General features: G+C 43.2%; 1 protein-coding gene across 1 annotated transcript in view; it reads right to left on the minus strand.

Annotated features, from left to right (window-relative positions):
• Positions 1–16,474, minus strand: part of CFAP91 (cilia and flagella associated protein 91) — a 176,837-nt gene that overhangs the window by 18,309 nt on the left and 142,054 nt on the right. Inside the window, exon 14 of the mRNA XM_073668721.1 lies at positions 768–989. Coding sequence (XP_073524822.1) covers positions 768–989 — 222 coding nt within the window. The remainder of the gene's footprint in view (positions 1–767; positions 990–16,474) is intronic.

The raw sequence follows: 16,474 nt of genomic DNA on the forward strand, positions 1-16,474 counted from the left end.
GGAGTGTGGAGAATAAGGGGCAGGAGTGTGGAGGAACAAGGGGCGGGAGTGTGGAGGAACAAGGGGCGGGAGTGTGGAGAATAAGGGGCGGGAGTGTGGAGAATAAGGGGCGGGAGTGCGGAGAATAAGGGGCGGGAGTGTGGAGAATAAGGGGCGGGAGTGTGGAGAATAAGGGGCGGGAGTGTGGAGAATAAGGGGCGGGAGTGTGGAGAATAAGGGGCGGGAGTGTGGAGAATAAGGGGCAGGAGTGCGGAGAATAAGGGGCAGGAGTGTGGAGGAATAAGGGGCAGGAGTGTGGAGAATAAGGGGCAGGAGTGTGGAGAATAAGGGGCAGGAGTGCGGAGAATAAGGGGCAGGAGTGAGGAGAATAAGGGGCAGGAGTGTGGAGAATAAGGGGCAGGAGTGCGGAGAATAAGGGGCAGGAGTGAGGAGAATAAGGGGCAGGAGTGCGGAGGATAAGGGGCAGGAGTGTGGAGAATAAGGGGCAGGAGTGTGGAGAATAAAGGGCAGGAGTGTGGAGGAATAAGGGGCAGGAGTGAGGAGAATAAGGGGCAGGAGTGTGGAGAATAAGGGGCAGAGCTGTTGGGAATATTGGGGCGTCACAGTAACTTCATGGATTTGTCAATAATGTAACAATGTGTGGAATGTTTATAATTATCGGTCAGTAACCATAGAAACAGCGACTAAAGAGCAAAAAACACTAAAAATGTGAAAAACAAAATATGTGTCAGTCACGGCAGCGAACGTGTAGATATTTCTGAGCCGACCTGTCTGAAGATCTCGTCCTCCTCCCGCCGGCGCCGCTCCTCCTCCTGTCTCCGTCCACTCTCTTCGGCTTCTCTGATGCGTCGATGGCGCTCGGCAAGCATAGCGAAGGCGTGGATCCTGCGCTCCTCCTGCAGCCGGACCAGCTCCTTACAGAGGAAGGCAAACATGTCTGACAGGACCTCTCCCTCCAGCCGGGACAATTGTTCGTCTTGTAAGGAAGCCTGTGCAGGAAGAGAGAAGAAACCGCATCGCAGGAGGGGAAAATACTTCTAAATAGTGACTGCAGCTCAGGAGGTGACTGGATACAATATATAAGCAGAATAGTGACTGCAGCTCAGGAGGTGACTGGATACAATATATAAGCAGAATAGTGACTGCAGCTCAGGAGGTGACTGGATACAATATATAAGCAGAATAGTGACTGCAGCTCAGGAGGTGACTGGATACAATATATAAGCAGAATAGTGACTGCAGCTCAGGAGGTGACTGGATACAATATATAAGCAGAATAGTGACTGCAGCTCAGGAGGTGACTGGATACAAAATATAAGCAGAATAGTGACTGCAGCTCAGGAGGTGACTGGATACAATATATAAGCAGAATAGTGACTGCAGCTCAGGAGGTGACTGGATACAATATATAAGCAGAATAGTGACTGCAGCTCAGGAGGTGACTGGATACAATATATAAGCAGAATAGTGACTGCAGCTCAGGAGGTGGCTGGATACAATATATAAGCAGAATAGTGACTGCAGCTCAGGAGGTGACTGGATACAATATATAAGCAGAATAGTGACTGCAGCTCAGGAGGTGACTGGATACAATATATAAGCAGAATAGTGACTGCAGCTCAGGAGGTGACTGGATACAAAATATAAGCAGAATAGTGACTGCAGCTCAGGAGGTGACTGGATACAATATATAAGCAGAATAGTGACTGCAGCTCAGGAGGTGACTGGATACAATATATAAGCAGAATAGTGACTGCAGCTCGGGAGGTGACTGGATACAATATATAAGCAGAATAGTGACTGCAGCTCAGGATGTGACTGGATACAATATATAAGCAGAATAGTGACTGCAGCTCAGGAGGTGGCTGGATTCAATATATAAGCAGAATAGTGACTGCAGCTCAGGTGACTGGATACAATATATAAGCAGAATAGTGACTGCAGCTCAGGAGGTGGCTGGATTCAATATATAAGCAGAATAGTGACTGCAGCTCAGGTGACTGGATACAATATATAAGCAGAATAGTGACTGCAGCTCAGGAAGTGACTGGATACAATATATAAGCAGAATAGTGACTGCAGATCAGGAGGTGACTGGATACAATATATAAGCAGAATAGTGACTGCAGCTCAGGAGGTGACTGGATACAATATATAAGCAGAATACTGACTGCAGCTCAGGAGGTGACTGGATACAATATATAAGCAGAATAGTGACTGCAGCTCAGGAGGTGACTGGATACAATATATAAGCAGAATAGTGACTGCAGCTCTGAAGGTGACTGGATACAATATATAAGCAGAATAGTGACTGCAGCTCAGGAGGTGGCTGGATACAATATATAAGCAGAATAGTGACTGCAGCTCAGGAGGTGACTGGATACAATATATAAGCAGAATAGTGACTGCAGCTCTGAAGGTGACTGGATACAATATATAAGCAGAATAGTGACTGCAGATCAGGAGGTGACTGGATACAATATATAAGCAGAATAGTGACTGCAGCTCAGGAGGTGACTGGATACAATATATGAGCAGAATAGTGACTGCAGCTCAGGAGGTGGCTGGATACAATATATAAGCAGAATAGTGACTGCAGCTCTGAAGGTGACTGGATACAATATATAAGCAGAATAGTGACTGCAGATCAGGAGGTGGCTGGATACAATATATGAGCAGAATAGTGACTGCAGCTCAGGAGGTGACTGGATACAATATATGAGCAGAATAGTGACTGCAGCTCAGGAGGTGACTGGATACAATATATGAGCAGAATAGTGACTGCAGCTCTGAAGGTGACTGGATACAATATATAAGCAGAATAGTGACTGCAGCTCAGGAGGTGACTGGATACAATATATAAGCAGAATAGTGACTGCAGCTCTGAAGGTGACTGGATACAATATATAAGCAGAATAGTGACTGCAGCTCAGGAGGTGGCTGGATACAATATATAAGCAGAATAGTGACTGCAGCTCAGGAGGTGACTGGATACAATATATAAGCAGAATAGTGACTGCAGCTCTGAAGGTGACTGGATACAATATATAAGCAGAATAGTGACTGCAGCTCAGGAGGTGGCTGGATACAATATATAAGCAGAATAGTGACTGCAGATCAGGAGGTGACTGGATACAATATATAAGCAGAATAGTGACTGCAGCTCAGGAGGTGACTGGATACAATATATAAGCAGAATAGTGACTGCAGCTCAGGAGGTGACTGGATACAATATATAAGCAGAATAGTGACACCAGCTCAGGAGGTGACTGGATACAATATATAAGCAGAATAGTGACTGCAGCTCTGAAGGTGACTGGATACAATATATAAGCAGAATAGTGACTGCAGCTCAGGAGGTGGCTGGATACAATATATAAGCAGAATAGTGACTGCAGATCAGGAGGTGACTGGATACAATATATAAGCAGAATAGTGACTGCAGCTCAGGAGGTGACTGGATACAATATATAAGCAGAATAGTGACTGCAGCTCAGGAGGTGACTGAATACAATATATAAGCAGAATAGTGACTGCAGCTCAGGAGGTGGCTGGATACAATATATAAGCAGAATAGTGACTGCAGCTCAGGAGGTGACTGGATACAATATATAAGCAGAATAGTGACTGCAGCTCAGGAGGTGACTGGATACAATATATAAGCAGAATAGTGACTGCAGCTCAGGAGGTGACTGGATACAATATATAAGCAGAATAGTGACTGCAGCTCAGGAGGTGACTGGATACAATATATAAGCAGAATAGTGACAGCAGCTCAGGAGGTGGCTGGATACAATATATAAGCAGAATAGTGACTGCAGCTCAGGAGGTGACTGGATACAATATATAAGCAGAATAGTGACTGCAGCTCAGGAGGTGACTGGATACAATATATAAGCAGAATAGTGACAGCAGCTCAGGAGGTGACTGGATACAATATATAAGCAGAATAGTGACAGCAGCTCAGGAGGTGACTGGATACAATATATAAGCAGAATAGTGACTGCAGCTCAGGAGGTGACTGGATACAATATATAAGCAGAATAGTGACTGCAGCTCAGGAGGTGACTGGATACAATATATAAGCAGAATAGTGACAGCAGCTCAGGAGGTGACTGGATACAATATATAAGCAGAATAGTGACTGCAGCTCAGGAGGTGACTGGATACAATATATAAGCAGAATAGTGACTGCAGCTCAGGAGGTGACTGGATACAATATATAAGCAGAATAGTGACTGCAGCTCAGGAGGTGACTGGATACAATATATAAGCAGAATAGTGACAGCAGCTCAGGAGGTGGCTGGATACAATATATAAGCAGAATAGTGACTGCAGCTCAGGAGGTGGCTGGATACAATATATAAGCAGAATAGTGACTGCAGCTCAGGAGGTGACTGGATACAATATATGAGCAGAATAGTGACTGCAGATCAGGAGGTGGCTGGATACAATATATAAGCAGAATAGTGACTGCAGCTCAGGAGGTGGCTGGATACAATATATAAGCAGAATAGTGACTGCAGCTCAGGAGGTGACTGGATACAATATATGAGCAGAATAGTGACTGCAGATCAGGAGGTGACTGGATACAATATATAAGCAGAATAGTGACTGCAGCTCAGGAGGTGACTGGATACAATATATAAGCAGTATAGTGACTGCAGCTCTGAAGGTGACTGGATACAATATATAAGCAGAATAGTGACTGCAGCTCTGAAGGTGACTGGATACAATATATAAGCAGAATAGTGACTGCAGCTCAGGAGGTGGCTGGATACAATATATAAGCAGAATAGTGACTGCAGATCAGGAGGTGACTGGATACAATATATAAGCAGAATAGTGACTGCAGCTCAGGAGGTGGCTGGATACAATATATAAGCAGAATAGTGACTGCAGCTCAGGAGGTGACTGGATACAATATATAAGCAGAATAGTGACACCAGCTCAGGAGGTGACTGGATACAATATATAAGCAGAATAGTGACTGCAGCTCTGAAGGTGACTGGATACAATATATAAGCAGAATAGTGACTGCAGCTCAGGAGGTGGCTGGATACAATATATAAGCAGAATAGTGACTGCAGATCAGGAGGTGACTGGATACAATATATAAGCAGAATAGTGACTGCAGCTCAGGAGGTGACTGGATACAATATATAAGCAGAATAGTGACTGCAGCTCAGGAGGTGACTGAATACAATATATAAGCAGAATAGTGACTGCAGCTCAGGAGGTGACTGGATACAATATATAAGCAGAATAGTGACTGCAGCTCAGGAGGTGACTGAATACAATATATAAGCAGAATAGTGACTGCAGCTCAGGAGGTGGCTGGATACAATATATAAGCAGAATAGTGACTGCAGCTCAGGAGGTGACTGAATACAATATATAAGCAGAATAGTGACTGCAGCTCAGGAGGTGGCTGGATACAATATATAAGCAGAATAGTGACTGCAGCTCTGAAGGTGACTGGATACAATATATAAGCAGAATAGTGACTGGAGCTCAGGAGGTGGCTGGATACAATATATAAGCAGAATAGTGACTGCAGCTCAGGAGGTGGCTGGATACAATATATAAGCAGAATAGTGACTGCAGCTCAGGAGGTGACTGGATACAATATATAAGCAGAATAGTGACTGCAGCTCTGAAGGTGACTGGATACAATATATAAGCAGAATAGTGACTGCAGCTCAGGAGGTGACTGGATACAATATATAAGCAGAATAGTGACTGCAGATCAGTAGGTGACTGGATACAATATATAAGCAGAATAGTGACTGCAGCTCAGGAGGTGACTGGATACAATATATGAGCAGAATAGTGACTGCAGCTCAGGAGGTGACTGGATACAATATATAAGCAGAATAGTGACTGCAGATCAGGAGGTGACTGGATACAATATATAAGCAGAATAGTGACTGCAGCTCAGGAGGTGACTGGATACAATATATAAGCAGAATAGTGACTGCAGCTCTGAAGGTGACTGGATACAATATATAAGCAGAATAGTGACTGCAGCTCAGGAGGTGGCTGGATACAATATATAAGCAGAATAGTGACTGCAGCTCAGGAGGTGACTGGATACAATATATAAGCAGAATAGTGACTGCAGCTCAGGAGGTGACTGGATACAATATATGAGCAGAATAGTGACTGCAGATCAGGAGGTGACTGGATACAATATATAAGCAGAATAGTGACTGCAGCTCAGGAGGTGACTGGATACAATATATAAGCAGAATAGTGACTGCAGGTCAGGAGGTGGCTGGATACAATATATAAGCAGAATAGTGACTGCAGCTCAGGAGGTGACTGGATACAATATATAAGCAGAATAGTGACACCAGCTCAGGAGGTGACTGGATACAATATATAAGCAGAATAGTGACTGCAGCTCTGAAGGTGACTGGATACAATATATAAGCAGAATAGTGACTGCAGCTCAGGAGGTGGCTGGATACAATATATAAGCAGAATAGTGACTGCAGATCAGGAGGTGACTGGATACAATATATAAGCAGAATAGTGACTGCAGCTCAGGAGGTGACTGGATACAATATATAAGCAGAATAGTGACTGCAGCTCAGGAGGTGACTGAATACAATATATAAGCAGAATAGTAACTGCAGCTCAGGAGGTGGCTGGATACAATATATAAGCAGAATAGTGACTGCAGATCAGGAGGTGACTGGATACAATATATAAGCAGAATAGTGACTGCAGCTCAGGAGGTGACTGAATACAATATATAAGCAGAATAGTGACTGCAGCTCAGGAGGTGGCTGGATACAATATATAAGCAGAATAGTGACTGCAGCTCAGGAGGTGACTGGATACAATATATAAGCAGAATAGTGACTGCAGATCAGGAGGTGACTGGATACAATATATGAGCAGAATAGTGACTGCACATCAGGAGGTGACTGGATACAATATATAAGCAGAATAGTGACTGCAGCTCAGGAGGTGACTGGATACAATATATAAGCAGAATAGTGACTGCAGCTCTGAAGGTGACTGGATACAATATATAAGCAGAATAGTGACTGCAGCTCAGGAGGTGGCTGGATACAATATATAAGCAGAATAGTGACTGCAGCTCAGGAGGTGACTGGATACAATATATAAGCAGAATAGTGACTGCAGATCAGGAGGTGACTGGATACAATATATAAGCAGAATAGTGACTGCAGCTCAGGAGGTGACTGGATACAATATATAAGCAGAATAGTGACAGCAGCTCAGGAGGTGACTGGATACAATATACAAGCAGAATAGTGACTGCAGCTCAGGAGGTGACTGGATACAATATATAAGCAGAATAGTGACTGCAGCTCAGGAGGTGACTGGATACAATATATAAGCAGAATAGTGACTGCAGCTCAGGAGGTGACTGGATACAATATATAAGCAGAATAGTGACTGCAGATCAGGAGGTGACTGGATACAATATATAAGCAGAATAGTGACTGCAGCTCGGGAGGTGGCTGGATACAATATATAAGCAGAATAGTGACTGCAGCTCAGGAGGTGGCTGGATACAATATATAAGCAGAATAGTGACTGCAGCTCAGGAGGTGGCTGGATACAATATATAAGCAGAATAGTGACTGCAGATCAGGAGGTGACTGGATACAATATATAAGCAGAATAGTGACTGCAGCTCGGGAGGTGGCTGGATACAATATATAAGCAGAATAGTGACTGCAGCTCAGGAGGTGGCTGGATACAATATATAAGCAGAATAGTGACTGCAGCTCAGGAGGTGACTGGATACAATATATAAGCAGAATAGTGACTGCAGCTCAGGAGGTGACTGGATACAATATATAAGCAGAATAGTGACTGCAGCTCAGGAGGTGACTGGATACAATATATAAGCAGAATAGTGACTGCAGCTCTGAAGGTGACTGGATACAATATATAAGCAGAATAGTGACTGCAGCTCAGGAGGTGGCTGGATACAATATATAAGCAGAATAGTGACTGCAGCTCTGAAGGTGACTGGATACAATATATAAGCAGAATAGCGACTGCAGCTCAGGAGGTGGCTGGATACAATATATAAGCAGAATAGTGACTGCAGCTCTGAAGGTGGCTGGATACAATATATAAGCAGAATAGTGACTGCAGCTCAGGAGGTGACTGGATACAATATATAAGCAGAATAGTGACACCAGCTCAGGAGGTGGCTGGATACAATATATAAGCAGAATAGCGACTGCAGCTCTGAAGGTGACTGGATACAATATATAAGCAGAATAGTGACTGCAGCTCAGGAGGTGGCTGGATACAATATATAAGCAGAATAGTGACTGCAGATCAGGAGGTGACTGGATACAATATATAAGCAGAATAGTGACTGCAGCTCAGGAGGTGGCTGGATACAATATATAAGCAGAATAGTGACACCAGCTCAGGAGGTGACTGGATACAATATATAAGCAGAATAGTGACTGCAGCTCTGAAGGTGACTGGATACAATATATAAGCAGAATAGTGACTGCAGCTCAGGAGGTGGCTGGATACAATATATAAGCAGAATAGTGACTGCAGATCAGGAGGTGACTGGATACAATATATAAGCAGAATAGTGACTGCAGCTCAGGAGGTGACTGGATACAATATATAAGCAGAATAGTGACTGCAGCTCAGGAGGTGACTGGATACAATATATAAGCAGAATAGTGACTGCAGCTCTGAAGGTGACTGGATACAATATATAAGCAGAATAGTGACTGCAGCTCAGGAGGTGACTGGATACAATATATAAGCAGAATAGTGACTGCAGCTCTGAAGGTGACTGGATACAATAAATAAGCAGAATAGTGACTGCAGCTCTGAAGGTGACTGGATACAATATATAAGCAGAATAGTGACTGCAGATCAGGAGGTGACTGGATACAATATATAAGCAGAATAGTGACTGCAGCTCAGGAGGTGGCTGGATACAATATATAAGCAGAATAGTGACTGCAGATCAGGACGTGGCTGGATACAATATATAAGCAGAATAGTGACTGCAGCTCTGAAGGTGACTGGATACAATATATAAGCAGAATAGTGACTGCAGCTCTGAAGGTGACTGGATACAATATATAAGCAGAATAGTGACTGCAGATCAGGAGGTGACTGGATACAATATATAAGCAGAATAGTGACTGCAGCTCAGGAGGTGACTGAATACAATATATAAGCAGAATAGTGACTGCAGCTCAGGAGGTGGCTGGATACAATATATAAGCAGAATAGTGACTGCAGCTCGGGAGGTGACTGGATACAATATATAAGCAGAATAGTGACTGCAGCTCAGGAGGTGACTGGATACAATATATAAGCAGAATAGTGACTGCAGCTCAGGAGGTGACTGGATACAATATATAAGCAGAATAGTGACTGCAGCTCAGGAGGTGACTGGATACAATATATAAGCAGAATAGTGACTGCAGCTCAGGAGGTGACTGGATACAATATATAAGCAGAATAGTGACTGCAGCTCAGGAGGTGACTGGATACAATATATAAGCAGAATAGTGACTGCAGCTCAGGAGGTGACTGGATACAATATATAAGCAGAATAGTGACTGCAGCTCAGGAGGTGACTGGATACAATATATAAGCAGAATAGTGACTGCAGCTCAGGAGGTGGCTGGATACAATATATAAGCAGAATAGTGACTGCAGCTCAGGAGGTGACAGGATACAATATATAAGCAGAATAGTGACTGCAGCTCAGGAGGTGACTGGATACAATATATAAGCAGAATAGTGACTGCAGATCAGGAGGTGACTGGATACAATATATAAGCAGAATAGTGACTGCAGATTAGGAGGTGACTGGATACAATATATAAGCAGAATAGTGACTGCAGCTCTGAAGGTGACTGGATACAATATATAAGCAGAATAGTGACTGCAGCTCAGGAGGTGACTGGATACAATATATAAGCAGAATAGTGACTGAAGCTCAGGAGGTGGCTGGATACAATATATAAGCAGAATAGTGACTGCAGTTCAGGAGGTGACTGGAAACAATATATAAGCAGAATAGTGACTGCAGCTCAGGAGGTGACTGGATACAATATATAAGCAGAATAGTGACTGCAGCTCAGGAGGTGACTGGATACAATATATAAGCAGAATAGTGACTGCAGCTCAGGAGGTGACTGGATACAATATATAAGCAGAATAGTGACTGCAGATCAGGAGGTGACTGGATACAATATATAAGCAGAATAGTGACTGCAGCTCAGGAGGTGGCTGGATACAATATATAAGCAGAATAGTGACTGCAGCTCAGGAGGTGACTGGATACAATATATAAGCAGAATAGTGACTGCAGCTCAGGAGGTGACTGGATACAATATATAAGCAGAATAGTGACTGCAGCTCTGAAGGTGACTGGATACAATATATAAGCAGAATAGTGACTGCAGCTCAGGAGATGGCTGGATACAATATATAAGCAGAATAGTGACTGCAGATCAGGAGGTGGCTGGATACAATATATAAGCAGAATAGTGACTGCAGCTCAGGAGGTGACTGGATACAATATATAAGCAGAATAGTGACTGCAGCTCAGGAGGTGACTGGATACAATATATAAGCAGAATAGTGACTGCAGCTCAGGAGGTGGCTGGATACAATATATAAGCAGAATAGTGACTGCAGCTCAGGAGGTGACTGGATACAATATATAAGCAGAATAGTGACTGCAGCTCTGAAGGTGACTGGATACAATATATAAGCAGAATAGTGACTGCAGCTCAGGAGGTGGCTGGATACAATATATAAGCAGAATAGTGACTGCAGCTCAGGAGGTGACTGGATACAATATATAAGCAGAATAGTGACTGCAGCTCTGAAGGTGACTGGATACAATATATAAGCAGAATAGTGACTGCAGCTCAGGAGGTGGCTGGATACAATATATAAGCAGAATAGTGACTGCAGCTCAGGAGGTGACTGGATACAATATATAAGCAGAATAGTGACTGCAGCTCAGGAGGTGACTGGATACAATATATAAGCAGAATAGTGACTGCAGCTCTGAAGGTGACTGGATACAATATATAAGCAGAATAGTGACTGCAGCTCAGGAGGTGGCTGGATACAATATATAAGCAGAATAGTGACTGCAGCTCAGGAGGTGACTGGATACAATATATAAGCAGAATAGTGACTGCAGGTCAGGAGGTGACTGGATACAATATATAAGCAGAATAGTGACTGCAGCTCAGGAGGTGGCTGGATACAATATATAAGCAGAATAGTGACTGCAGCTCAGGAGGTGACTGGATACAATATATAAGCAGAATAGTGACTGCAGATCAGGAGGTGACTGGATACAATATATAAGCAGAATAGTGACTGCAGCTCAGGAGGTGGCTGGATACAATATATAAGCAGAATAGTGACTGCAGATCAGGAGGTGACTGGATACAATATATAAGCAGAATAGTGACTGCAGCTCAGGAGGTGACTGGATACAATATATAAGCAGAATAGTGACTGCAGATCAGGAGGTGACTGGATACAATATATAAGCAGAATAGTGACTGCAGCTCAGGAGGTGACTGGATACAATATATAAGCAGAATAGTGACTGCAGCTCAGGAGGTGACTGGATACAATAAATAAGCAGAATAGTGACTGCAGCTCAGGAGGTGACTGGAAACAATATATAAGCAGAATAGTGACTGCAGCTCAGGAGGTGACTGGATACAATATATAAGCAGAATAGTGACTGCAGCTCAGGAGGTGACTGGATACAATATATAAGCAGAATAGTGACTGCAGCTCAGGAGGTGACTGGATACAATATATAAGCAGAATAGTGACTGCAGCTCAGGAGGTGACTGGATACAATATATAAGCAGAATAGTGACTGCAGCTCAGGAGGTGGCTGGATACAATATATAAGCAGAATAGTGACTGCAGCTCAGGAGGTGACTGGATACAATATATAAGCAGAATAGTGACTGCAGCTCAGGAGGTGACTGGATACAATATATAAGCAGAATAGTGACTGCAGATCAGGAGGTGACTGGATACAATATATAAGCAGAATAGTGACTGCAGCTCAGGAGGTGACTGGATACAATATATAAGCAGAATAGTGACTGCAGCTCAGGAGGTGACTGGATACAATATATAAGCAGAATAGTGACTGCAGCTCAGGAGGTGACTGGATACAATATATAAGCAGAATAGTGACTGCAGATCAGGAGGTGACTGGATACAATATATAAGCAGAATAGTGACTGCAGCTCAGGAGGTGACTGGATACAATATATAAGCAGAATAGTGACTGCAGCTCAGGAGGTGACTGGATACAATATATAAGCAGAATAGTGACTGCAGATCAGGAGGTGACTGGATACAATATATAAGCAGAATAGTGACTGCAGCTCAGGAGGTGACTGGATACAATATATAAGCAGAATAGTGACTGCAGCTCAGGAGGTGACTGGATACAATATATAAGCAGAATAGTGACTGCAGCTCAGGAGGTGACTGGATACAATATATAAGCAGAATAGTGACTGCAGCTCAGGAGGTGGCTGGATACAATATATAAGCAGAATAGTGACTGCAGCTCAGGAGGTGACTGGATACAATATATAAGCAGAATAGTGACTGCAGCTCAGGAGGTGACTGGATACAATATATAAGCAGAATAGTGACTGCAGATCAGGAGGTGGCTGGATACAATATATAAGCAGAATAGTGACTGCAGATCAGGAGGTGACTGGATACAATATATAAGCAGAATAGTGACTGCAGCTCAGGAGGTGACTGGATACAATATATAAGCAGAATAGTGACTGCAGCTCAGGAGGTGGCTGGATACAATATATAAGCAGAATAGTGACTGCAGATCAGGAGGTGGCTGGATACAATATATAAGCAGAATAGTGACTGCAGCTCAGGAGGTGGCTGGATACAATATATAAGCAGAATAGTGACTGCAGCTCAGGAGGTGGCTGGATACAATATATAAGCAGAATAGTGACTGCAGATCAGGAGGTGACTGGATACAATATATAAGCAGAATAGTGACTGCAGCTCAGGAGGTGACTGGATACAATATATAAGCAGAATAGTGACTGCAGCTCTGAAGGTGACTGGATACAATATATAAGCAGAATAGTGACTGCAGCTCAGGAGGTGGCTGGATACAATATATAAGCAGAATAGTGACTGCAGATCAGGAGGTGACTGGATACAATATATAAGCAGAATAGTGACTGCAGCTCAGGAGGTGACTGGATACAATATATAAGCAGAATAGTGACTGCAGCTCAGGAGGTGACTGGATACAATATATAAGCAGAATAGTGACTGCAGCTCAGGAGGTGACTGGATACAATATATAAGCAGAATAGTGACAGCAGCTCAGGAGGTGACTGGATACAATATATAAGCAGAATAGTGACTGCAGCTCAGGAGGTGACTGGATACAATATATAAGCAGAATAGTGACTGCAGCTCAGGAGGTGGCTGGATACAATATATAAGCAGAATAGTGACTGCAGCTCAGGAGGTGGCTGGATACAATATATAAGCAGAATAGTGACTGCAGATCAGGAGGTGACTGGATACAATATATAAGCAGAATAGTGACTGCAGCTCAGGAGGTGACTGGATACAATATATAAGCAGAATAGTGACTGCAGCTCAGGAGGTGACTGAATACAATATATAAGCAGAAAAGTGACTGCAGCTCAGGAGGTGGCTGGATACAATATATAAGCAGAATAGTGACTGCAGCTCAGGAGGTGGCTGGATACAATATATAAGCAGAATAGTGACTGCAGCTCAGGAGGTGACTGGATACAATATATAAGCAGAATAGTGACTGCAGCTCAGGAGGTGGCTGGATACAATATATAAGCAGAATAGTGACTGCAGATCAGGAGGTGACTGGATACAATATATAAGCAGAATAGTGACTGCAGCTCAGGAGGTGACTGGATACAATATATAAGCAGAATAGTGACTGCAGCTCAGGAGGTGACTGAATACAATATATAAGCAGAAAAGTGACTGCAGATCAGGAGGTGGCTGGATACAATATATAAGCAGAATAGTGACTGCAGCTCAGGAGGTGACTGGATACAATATATAAGCAGAATAGTGACTGCAGCTCAGGAGGTGACTGGATACAATATATAAGCAGAAAAGTGACTGCAGATCAGGAGGTGGCTGGATACAATATATAAGCAGAATAGTGACTGCAGCTCAGGAGGTGACTGGATACAATATATAAGCAGAATAGTGACTGCAGCTCAGGAGGTGACTGGATACAATATATAAGCAGAATAGTGACTGCAGCTCAGGAGATGGCTGGATACAATATATAAGCAGAATAGTGACTGCAGCTCAGGAGGTGACTGGATACAATATATAAGCAGAATAGTGACTGCAGCTCAGGAGATGGCTGGATACAATATATAAGCAGAATAGTGACTGCAGCTCAGGAGGTGACTGGATACAATATATAAGCAGAATAGTGACTGCAGATCAGGAGGTGACTGGATACAATATATAAGCAGAATAGTGACTGCAGCTCTGAAGGTGACTGGATACAATATATAAGCAGAATAGTGACTGCAGATCAGGAGGTGACTGGATACAATATATAAGCAGAATAGTGACTGCAGCTCAGGAGGTGACTGGATACAATATATAAGCAGAATAGTGACTGCAGCTCAGGAGGTGACTGGATACAATATATAAGCAGAATAGTGACTGCAGCTCAGGAGGTGACTGAATACAATATATAAGCAGAATAGTGACTGCAGCTCGGGAGGTGACTGGATACAATATATAAGCAGAATAGTGACTGCAGCTCAGGAGGTGACTGGATACAATATATAAGCAGAATAGTGACTGCAGCTCAGGAGGTGACTGGATACAATATATAAGCAGAATAGTGACTGCAGCTCAGGAGGTGACTGGATACAATATATAAGCAGAATAGTGACTGCAGCTCAGGAGGTGACTGGATACAATATATAAGCAGAAAAGTGACTGCAGATCAGGAGGTGGCTGGATACAATATATAAGCAGAATAGTGACTGCAGCTCAGGAGGTGACTGGATACAATATATAAGCAGAATAGTGACTGCAGCTCAGGAGGTGACTGGATACAATATATAAGCAGAATAGTGACTGCAGCTCAGGAGATGGCTGGATACAATATATAAGCAGAATAGTGACTGCAGCTCAGGAGGTGACTGGATACAATATATAAGCAGAATAGTGACTGCAGCTCAGGAGATGGCTGGATACAATATATAAGCAGAATAGTGACTGCAGCTCAGGAGGTGACTGGATACAATATATAAGCAGAATAGTGACTGCAGATCAGGAGGTGACTGGATACAATATATAAGCAGAATAGTGACTGCAGCTCTGAAGGTGACTGGATACAATATATAAGCAGAATAGTGACTGCAGATCAGGAGGTGACTGGATACAATATATAAGCAGAATAGTGACTGCAGCTCAGGAGGTGACTGGATACAATATATAAGCAGAATAGTGACTGCAGCTCAGGAGGTGACTGGATACAATATATAAGCAGAATAGTGACTGCAGCTCAGGAGGTGACTGAATACAATATATAAGCAGAATAGTGACTGCAGCTCGGGAGGTGACTGGATACAATATATAAGCAGAATAGTGACTGCAGCTCAGGAGGTGACTGGATACAATATATAAGCAGAATAGTGACTGCAGCTCAGGAGGTGACTGGATACAATATATAAGCAGAATAGTGACTGCAGCTCAGGAGGTGACTGGATACAATATATAAGCAGAATAGTGACTGCAGATCAGGAGGTGACTGGATACAATATATAAGCAGAATAGTGACTGCAGCTCAGGAGGTGACTGGATACAATATATAAGCAGAATAGTGACTGCAGCTCAGGAGGTGACTGGATACAATATATAAGCAGAATAGTGACTGCAGCTCAGGAGGTGACTGGATACAATATATAAGCAGAATAGTGACTGCAGCTCAGGAGGTGACTGGATACAATATATAAGCAGAATAGTGACTGCAGCTCAGGAGGTGACTGGATACAATATATAAGCAGAATAGTGACTGCAGATCAGGAGGTGACTGGATACAATATATAAGCAGAATAGTGACTGCAGCTCAGGAGGTGACTGGATACAATATATAAGCAGAATAGTGACTGCAGATCAGGAGGTGACTGGATACAATATATAAGCAGAATAGTGACTGCAGCTCAGGAGGTGACTGGATACAATATATAAGCAGAATAGTGACTGCAGCTCAGGAGGTGACTGGATACAATATATAAGCAGAATAGTGACTGCAGCTCAGGAGGTGATTGGATACAATATATAAGCAGAATAGTGACTGCAGCTCAGGAGGTGACTGGATACAATATATAAGCAGAATAGTGACTGCAGCTCAGGAGGT

Source organism: Phyllobates terribilis, unplaced genomic scaffold, assembly GCF_046119375.1.
Source record: "Phyllobates terribilis strain yellow unplaced genomic scaffold, ASM4611937v1 Scaffold_2__4_contigs__length_985480577, whole genome shotgun sequence".
Classification (NCBI taxonomy): domain Eukaryota; kingdom Metazoa; phylum Chordata; class Amphibia; order Anura; family Dendrobatidae; genus Phyllobates; species Phyllobates terribilis.